Source organism: Schistosoma mansoni, chromosome 7 (assembly GCF_000237925.1).
Source record: "Schistosoma mansoni strain Puerto Rico chromosome 7, complete genome".
Lineage (NCBI taxonomy): Eukaryota > Metazoa > Platyhelminthes > Trematoda > Strigeidida > Schistosomatidae > Schistosoma > Schistosoma mansoni.
Window position 1 is genome coordinate 904631 of NC_031501.1, and position 9792 is coordinate 914422.

The following is a 9792-nucleotide window of genomic DNA, read 5'->3' on the forward strand; positions in this document are numbered from 1 at the left end:
TTTACCCGGAGAATATTTGTATGTCACTCAGCAGAAGCAATATCAAAACTAATAATGGTGAATAAGGAGCGAATGGGGGTACTGAGGTCCAGGAATGTGATATTTTCAGGGTGATCCAAGAATCAAAGGAACAAAGAACTCTCCTCATAATTTCTTTGATCAAATAACGTAATGATGACACTGTATCATAATCCAATGTCAACAGATAACATCAGCAGGAAGACTTTTTTAGCTGAACATGCAACCCACCCAAGATGATGAGCAAAACCTACGTTTAGAATGTTTTCCAGTGATTGTTCATTGAAAACTGGTGTCCTCTTACCTTAGTATAAGGTGAGCTAATCTGAACTGAGACTGGAGTCTCAAGGTCACGGCGTGAATTCGAATCTCAGGTGCGTACCCAGTTTTTGAGTACTGTGGTTAGCGCGAAGGTAAAGGACAGCATGGGGATTTTCGATAGGCTAGGAGTATGCAGTACTAACCACAAGAACAAATTTAGTTTCTGCCAACGTTTCTTTACTCACCCATGCAAACAAAATAGGGAAATAAGAGCGAAATTATGGCATTGAAATTATTAGTTTTCCACCGATACTGTGTAGATAATGTGATTTTTCACTCTGATGTTTCTCTGAGAAGTGTTTTTAACTTAGAGAGCCTGCATTTACGTCAATTATTTGACATCTGGTAAAGTCACTTTACCAGTGGAATTCATTACCTCAGCACGTGGTTGAGGCTCCGTCCGTCGACTCCTTCAAAAGAAAGTTGGATCAGCTGAGAGACCATCATTGCCAGGACTAACACAGGCCGTCAAGCCTCCTGTCCTTTCCAAACTGAAACAAACCAGTAAAACAACTTCTCTACGTATTTTACTTAAGTTAACCAAGTGGTTCATGCGCACAAGACGCCTAATTACGGAAGTTTAATTGTGGTCAACAAAGTACTAACAATAATAAGGTGTCAGTCATAAGTCTTCGTTGTGACTGACGTGTGCGGTTATCAAACAAGACGACATTAAGAACGTCTTTCATTTTAGTGACATCAATTCGTATCAACTCCTAACCTTTATGTCTCACTTGTCTCAACGCAGCACGTATGAGTGCGGACATTGAAATAGGTGTGAAAATGAATTTGTTCAGAAAAACTGTTTATAGCACAAAAGTCGGCGAGACTATAATTTATGGACGACTTTTGAACTAATCTCAAGTGACTTGGTACTTTTATTATACAGTTCGCGGCAATTATTATAATTTGCCTTGTCTAAATGTAGATCGAGCGAAAGAAGTTCCTATTCTAACGGACATCTCCCAACGTATATTGCATCGAAGGACAACATCGCGGTAGTCTGCACAAGGTCTATAAGTCATTTGAATACCGCATTTACAAATAAAGGAACTTCTTAGTAGTCCCATTTATTGTAGCCGCTTAATTGTCATGTCTTCTCTAAAATTCTCTGTGAACCGATTGTACATGAGCATCAGGTACTAAAATTGGCGCGGTGACCCTGAAATCCCTCACGCTTCTGATTGCCTCGTCCATAAATTATAGTCTCGCCGGATTCTGAAGTGGAGTAACAATAAGCGACTATCAAGGGATATTCTTTGTTTTTGTTACAAATATTTGATAACATATTGGGAGTCCTACAGTGATGCTATATAAAATAAGTGTCTGTACCTGAAAATTGGGAAGAATAAGTTTACCAGTGTAGATCATTACCTATGTAATCTCCCCTTAATAACGCTTGCTTAATTTGTGAATGAGTTAGAGTTTGTCTCATTAAGAAAAAGACATCTATGGGATGTAAGTTTTATCAAGGTCTCTTGTGCACATTGGCTAATGAAAAATTTGAAGTTAATGAGCTCAGTGACTGAAACTCGTAAGAACCCATTCTTAATTATACTTTGGTAGGATTTGCATCTATAAATCCTCCCTCTTTTGTACATTTCTAAGTATGATGAGACTGATGAACAGTTCTGGTTCCATAAAATGGGGCAGAATATATCTCAAGTACATCTATGATTTTAATGACCTTAGCCATCTGAAGTGTTAATAATTTACCAGATGAATTTGTGATATTACGAATCTGACCCTCATAGTTCTTCGTTCAATATATGTATTTATTTTATTTAATCACATATATATTGGTACAAAGGGCACCGGATACATATGCGCCACACAAAATAATGAGAATGGGAGAAGGAAGAAGATGCGTATATATGAAAGAAGGAAAAAAAAGAAAAGAGTAGTGATGGGGAGAACTGAATGTACAACTAGAAGAGCTCTCTCAGTTAGGATAGTTATAGCCACTCTTTATGAAGTAAAAGAAGGTTACAGCAGGACCGCCATTGGCTTCTATTCTGAGCCATATCTGATAACGTCTCTAGCCACTGTGTTGCACCATCTCTCGGACCCCAGCCAGGGAGTCGTGAAGGACCAACAGAAGCTAGCCCTTTGCAGCTCTCATGCCACGACACCATGTCATACACTGACCTCCTCTCCGCTTTTTCCAACCAGTCCCAGAGTCGGCAAATAATGCACGATGTGGAATTCTCTGGGACGACATTCGTAAAACATGTCCAAGCCACCGAAGTCGGTGTTTAAAGATGGTAACACCAATTGAATTATCGTCTCTGCGCCCGAACACACGATGCCGAACCTCTGCATTACTAACATGGTGTTGCCACTGAATGTCAGCAATCCTTTGGAGACAACGATGATCGAACACAGAGAGACGTCTAACATCCTCAACTCGGAGAGGCCAGGTTTCACAAGCATAGAGCAAAACTGCTCTCACCGACGCGTTGTAGATCCGACCTTTTACAGCCAGACTAACATCACGAAGGCGCCAAAGATGGCCCAGATTGGCATAAGCCGCTCTGGCTTTCATTGTACGTGCATCAATCTCATCACTCACGCCCCCACCAGTACTTATGTAGCTACCTAGATACACGAACTTCTCAACTACTTCAATCTGCTCACCATCTAGGGTGAGTACAGGATGAGAATCCTGCCAGTCTTGTAGGAGTACCTTACACTTGGAGGGTGCAAAGCACATGCCGTACCTGCGGACACTGATTGCCAACTGATTAAGTGCGGATTGCATGCCTTGGGCATTATCGCACAGTAAGACAGTATCATCCGCATACTCAAGGTCGAGAAGTCGTTCTCCAGGCAGCAGATCCACACCGCCATTACTTACATCCATCAGAGCTGTTTCCAGGATGTCGTCGATGGCAAAGTTGAAGAGGAATGGTGAGATCGGGCAACCCTGTCTAACCCCACTGCTCGAATGGAACAAGGGAGAAAGGTGGTTGTATGCCCTCACTCTGCCTGAGGTGTTCGTATACAGGGCCTTTAAGATGTTAGTGAACTTCTCAGACACACCCTTCTTCAATAGACAATCCCAGAGAACAGTCCTGTCCAACGAATCGAAGGCAGCCCTGATATCAAGAAACACTACGATTGTTGGCCTGCAATAAGTATGACGGTGTTCTAACATTTGGCGGAGGGTGAAGATGTGATCAATGCATCCTCGACCAGAACGAAAACCAGCCTGCTCCTCGCGAGTCAATCGTTCTCGGGTTTTAAACAACCTACGAAGAATGATAGAAGCCAATAGTTTGGACGCAATCGGAAGTAGACTTATCCCCCGATAGTTATTACAGGAACAACGTGAACCCTTTTTAAAGATAGGGACGACTATCGACTCATTCCATGATGTTGGAACACTTTCTTGCTCCCAAACCTTTGCAAACAACGCAGTCAGTTCCTTAGCCAGAAAGTCACCACCATCTTTAAAAAGAGCCGGAGGTAAGTCATCTGGGCCCGGTGATTTGTAACGTTTCAAGAGTTGGAGTTCCTTGCGGACTTCCGCCTCGTTTGGTGGATCAGTCGTCACCGGCCATGGGGGGGCAGGACAAACTGGTTGATGTTGCCGGAGCAGCAGGCCAGTTGAACTGCCCTTCGAAAAATTCCGCCCATCGTCCAAGACGTCGAGAGATGTTAGTGATTGGCATCCCATCATCCTCGTAGATTGTTTCACTCACACCAGACTTCTTGCTGCCGGTGGCTCGGATGAGTTGGAAGAGCTTCCGGCAGTTACCAGATGCAGCTGCTGCTTCCATCTCATTAGCGCGCTCCGACCACCAGGCTTCTCGGTCCTTACGCAAGCTTTGCCCAATTTCATTACGTAACAGCATTCGTTTGTGGTCATACTCACGGTCACCCAGAGTAGACCGACGGGCTTCCATCATTTGTAAGGAGCCAGAAGAAACCCAGTGCTTATAATAAGCGGGACGTTTCACGAAGCCGCAAGCGGCTTTACTCGCCATTTTCATGGCGTCGTGAAGATGCAACCAATGCTCATCTATACTTTTCGGTGGGATGGTAGCTAGCCTAGAAGCTAGCTCCGCTCGATACTTACTTGCAACAGAAGTTGCAGCCAGTTTACTAACATCGATCCGTTGGTGGTGGTCAATCCTTCGGCCACTGAAAAGTAAGGTGAGATTGGCGCAGACCAGGGCATGATCAGACTCCAGATAAGTACTCCAAAAGGAGCGGCAGTCTTGTACACAACCACGCCAGTGGTAGCTGATCGCGATGTGATCAATCTGAGTCCAGGCTTGGGATGCAGAAGGAGGACGCCAGGTAGCATACCGGCGATGGCTGTGCCGGAAGTTAGTGCTGGCCAGAAACAGGTTGTGGTCTGTGCACAGTTGCAGCAAACGGTCCCCATTATCTGTCCTGCGACCAGCAAGTCCCCATCGGCCACCTAAACGACTCTCTTCTGTGCCTAGACGCCCGACCTGTGCATTCAAGTCTCCGGCTAGTACTACAATATCTGTCGAACGCGCTTTCTGGAGAAGAACTGTTAACTGATGGTAAAACTCATCCTTGATTGCATCCGGGCTGCAATCTGTTGGGGCATAGGCGGAGATGACGAAAAGACACCGATTCTCACGCCGATTTCTTCTCACTTTGATGGAACTTTCTAATCTAACAGCACATAACCGACTGTTAATGGGGATCCAATCGATTAGTGCTGCCTCAGCTCTAGCGCTTAGTGCGACACCGACGCCAGCAAGACCAGACGAAGATGCCACAGGGTCCCCGGATAAGCGCACGTGAAACAAGCTTTTCGAGGCGACAGATGGAGAACGAATTTGTAGTACTTCACTAGAGTCTTGAATACGGGTCTCGGATAGACAACAAACGTCAACATTAAGACCTTCCAAAGACATAGCCAGCCCTATCTGTTGTCTGATCTGCATTAGTGTGCGAACGTTGAAGGAAGCCAGCTTGAACGGCGTACGTGGTTTCAGAAAGACTGCTTCAGTATTCATAATCGGTGGAAGCGTTCACTTTCAACCAGACAGTGACTGGAGATCGTTTAGATAGGACAGATTTTCTACCAAGAGCGAGCTGCTGCATAAGTTGAAAAGTAAGGTTACACAAATTGGGGATAAAAGGGGGTGAAAAAGCGACGTAGTAAATAATAATAATAATAATAATGGTAATAATAATAATAGTGTAAATTGTCTTGCTTCTAATATGAGCGAGAATAGTATCGTCAATAGAATTCGTCATTTCATTTATTTGTGTGTGGGCTGTGATACTGCCCGGGTGCCCAAACAGAAGCAGGTGGTTTTCTTAGGGGGCCACACCCCGAGCCTTTGACCTAAAGGTCTGATCCACAAGGCAGTGGAGCATCGTGAGGAGATGCAGTCCCATGGTAGCCGGTGATCAATGATTGATTCGTACGCCATTTGTTCCCTCAGGATACTGGAGCCCATGTGCACCATTGGTTTGGAATCAGGGTTTTCCAACTCCCCTAGGTGGACTCACCGTGTCCACCAACCCGGTTAAAGCGACGGACATTCGCTTTTCGTCCTCTCACTTTCGTAAACAACACCCCTGCCACGAGAAGGCAGTGAGTAGGACTTCCCTGGCAGAGGCTATATATTCGCTGGCCATGTGAGAGCATTTCGAGAGGGAGAGTGGACTCTCCTCACTCTCGGCCGTACCAGGGCATTTGGGGGCTCAATATATGTAATATATATATATATATATATATATATACTGCATATATAACTGCAGTATTATTTCATTCTGTGATCCTACTGAATCATGTTTTGCTATTTACAATTTTTATTTGAACCAAAATTATTCTTAATAATCTTTGATTTGCTTACTGTAGATTGTTGTTCGTTTTGTTAATATCATTTGTGATATTTCTGATCACATGATCACTTATTTTTGTGACTAATCGCATAATAATCAATTACACATGCTGATTATTTGTAAAGGTTTGTATACTCCTGCCGTTAGTCTTAAAGACTGCAATTATTCATATCCATTGAGCGAGTTAGTAGCTATTTGTACTCAGTAACTCAGTGAATAATGAACTGATGTTTGAAGTGATAGGTCTTCTTGCAAACATCACCACGGGTATATGTACTTCGTCAACTAACCAGTTCTTAGTAATAGGAGTCACTCATTTTGTATTTCACTGTTAACTACAATTCGAATAACTTTAAACATATTTTGTTAGGCTTAACCGTTACTTCAATAGATATTATTTTCACTAGTCTTCCATCACTTACTTACTTACTTAATTACTTACTTACTACTCGATTTGGTGACGCAACAGTTTAAGCCAAAGTATATTCGTGCCAGATTTTCACATTATCTACAAGTGATTGATTTCTGACATTTATTTAAAGTTGTACAGATTGAGTGAGAACTTTTTAAATTGTTTACACATTGACCTGCCATTCTATATTCCAGTGTTTTATTGTAATTAAGTTAATTTTCTTTCTGATAAGGTTTTTCGTATAACTTGTTGGACGATTTAACTGTGAATATGACGAACTTCATGCTGACATTAAATCCAAACTGTACAGTATTTCTTATGTGTGATGTACAAAAAAGCTTGTTGAACACTGTTATTGACTCGGATAATGTTCATTTGCGTATATCTCACATTGTAAGTTAATTTTTATAATTATAAACAATAATATGTCCGATTATAGTTACAATTAGGCAAAGCATTGGGAATTCCATTACTAGTAACTGAACAGGTTTGATGATTCTTTTTTAATGTCAGTCATATTCACATTTCCTTTTCTTTTTTATTCACTACTAGTATTCTAAAGGTCTAGGTAAGACGTCAGATTCTCTCGATATATCACATGCATTATGTGTGGTTGATAAAACTTCTTTTTCTATGTATCATGGATTAATCGCTGAGAAACTATCTGAGTTTCGTAATCGTTTCATTGTTTTATTTGGACTTGAAGTAAGTGTTACTTGTTACTTTTATGAATTATTATTTGTAGTATTGAGTTAAATGCATACTTATACCAGTATTAATTGAGGCATTCCAGTTGTATCATTAGCCATCACAAAAGGGTGTTGGGGTTGTAGCTCCGTGGTAGAGCGCTCGCTTAGCATGAGAGCGGGCCCGGGATTGATGCCCAGCACTTCCACACCACAGTTGCCACGCTTTGCCCTCAAATTCCCTGGTACAGTCGAGGGTGGAGAGAGTTTACGAAATTGAGAGAACGAGAAGCGAATGTCCGGCGCTTTAACCGGGTTGGTGAACACGGAGGGTCCACCTAGGAGGGTTGAAAAATCCTGATTCCAAACCAATAGTGCACATGGGCTCCAGGATCCTGATGGAACGAATGGCGTATGAACCTATTGTTGGTCACCGGCTACCATGGGACTGCATCTCCTCACGATGCTCCACTGCCCTGTGGGTCAGACCTTTAGGTCAAAGGCTCCGGGTGTGACCCCTGAGAATACCACCTGCTTCTGTTTGGGCACCCGGGTGGTATCACAGCCCACACACAAGTCACGTGACTTGTGGGGCACATACGTATTTGGTACCCTTTTGTACCTATATTTATGTCCAAATAAATAAATAAATAAAACTTTAGTGTTGTTCCTACCCAAGGATCTAGTAAATGGATCAATTCAAGTTCATAGTGATTAACCCTCAAATGTTCTGCTGCAGATGAGTGTGGGAAGAGTTCTCTCTCCTTCAAATTCTCTCATATACCCACTACCAGAGAAGTCTTGTTCACTACCTTCTCGTGGCAAGGTTGTTTACGTAAGCGACTAGACCAAGGGCGAACGTCTAACACTTCAACCGGGTTGATGGGTACAGAGGATCTACCTAAGGGAGTTGGAAAACCCTGATTTTCAAACCAGTGGTGCACGTGGGCTCCAAGATTATTATTATTGTTAGGTAATATACAAAAAGATGTATAACTTAAAGCTAAGTAAATAAACTTTTAATTGATCACTATGTTGTATTAGTCGTCAAGTTTTAACAGTCTGTTTTTTTCTCATATGTATATCACTCTACAAACTTTTTTCTTATTTCTCTAAGGCACATATATGTATTCTTCAAACTGCTCTGCACTTATTGTCTGAAAATTTTAAGGTTCTTATCGTGGCCGATGCATGTAGTTCTCGAAGTGCTGTTGATATGAGAATTGCTCTGCAAGTGAGTTACTATATAGCATAAGAATAACATGCTGGTTTGTGGTATTCATTTTCATTGTCTTTCTATTTAAAAAACAACGGAGGATTTACGAAGACAAACTAAAAATCAGTTACTTATTAGCTAACTACCTATTTTCTAGTTGAATCATCAACGCGTGGAATTCCTTACTTGAACACGTGGTTGAAGCTCTATATTTCGACGCATTCAAAAGAGTGTTCAACAAACCGAGAGATCCTCCGCTAGAACTAACACAGGTCACTAAACATCCTGTCCTTCCTAAGTTGAAACTGTTTCTTATCAATATCAAGTTTGTATCACTAGCAAAACTGACTTGTAGATAACTTATGTACCAAAAAATGTAAATGACAATTCAGTGGTTTGAAGTTTAAGCGTTCAGCATAAAACCTGAAAGTCTTGGGTTCCGTTCGTGGCAGGGTCGTGGATAGACACTACTGAGGAGTTCCATACTAGGACGAGACAGCTGTCTAGTGTTTCTTCAGTTAGCTACAACGTAGGACCAGGCATATATATGCATCGGTTCAAGTTAACATACGCCCCCAAATGCCCTGGTACGGCCGAGAGTGAGGAGAGTCCGCTCTCCCTCTCGAAATACTCTCACATGGCCACGCGAATATATAGCCTCTGCCAGGGAAGTCCTACTCACTGCCTTCTCGTGGCGGGGGTGTTGTTTACGAAAGTGAGAGGACGAGGAGCGAATGTCCGGCGCTTTAACCGGGTTGGTGGTCATGGAGGGTCCACCTAGGGGAGTTGGAAAACCCTGATTCCAAACCAATGGTGCACATGGGCTCCAGGATCCTGATGGAACGAATGGCGTATGAACCTATTGTTGGTCACCGGCTACCATGGGACTGCATCTCCTCACGATGCTCCACTGCCCTGTGGATCAGACCTTTAGGTCAAAGGCTCGGGGTGTGGCCCCCTAAGAAAACCACCTGCTTCTGTTTGGGCACCTGGGCAGTATCTCAGCCCTCACACAAATCAAATGAGATTTGTGAGGCGCATATTTATCTGGTGCTTTTTGTACCAATATTTATGTGTTTAAATATAATATATATATAAGTTAACATACCTCGTTGCACAACAAGATGAACACCGGATTCACAGAAGTAGTTAATTTAGTGGTGGTGATATATAAAAGAAAGGTCGTATATAAGGATATAGTACAGGAAGAAAGACAGATATGAAACAATTTTAATCTCAAGGTTTAAGGGAAGATAAAGAGTGTATACACCCACACCATTGTGATCGATTTCGAACCATGT

General features: G+C 42.4%; 1 protein-coding gene across 1 annotated transcript; it reads left to right on the forward strand.

Moving 5' to 3' along the window:
- Nucleotides 1-1983: 1983 nt before the first annotated feature.
- On the forward strand, nt 1984-8530 carry Smp_010380 (hypothetical protein; the record flags this gene model as incomplete). Its single annotated transcript, XM_018798572.1, has 3 exons — nt 1984-2004; nt 7142-7294; nt 8393-8530. 3 exons carry the CDS (start codon nt 1984-1986, stop codon nt 8528-8530), a joined length of 312 nt encoding a protein of 103 aa, XP_018653501.1.
- Between the last annotated feature and the right edge of the window lie 1262 nt (nt 8531-9792).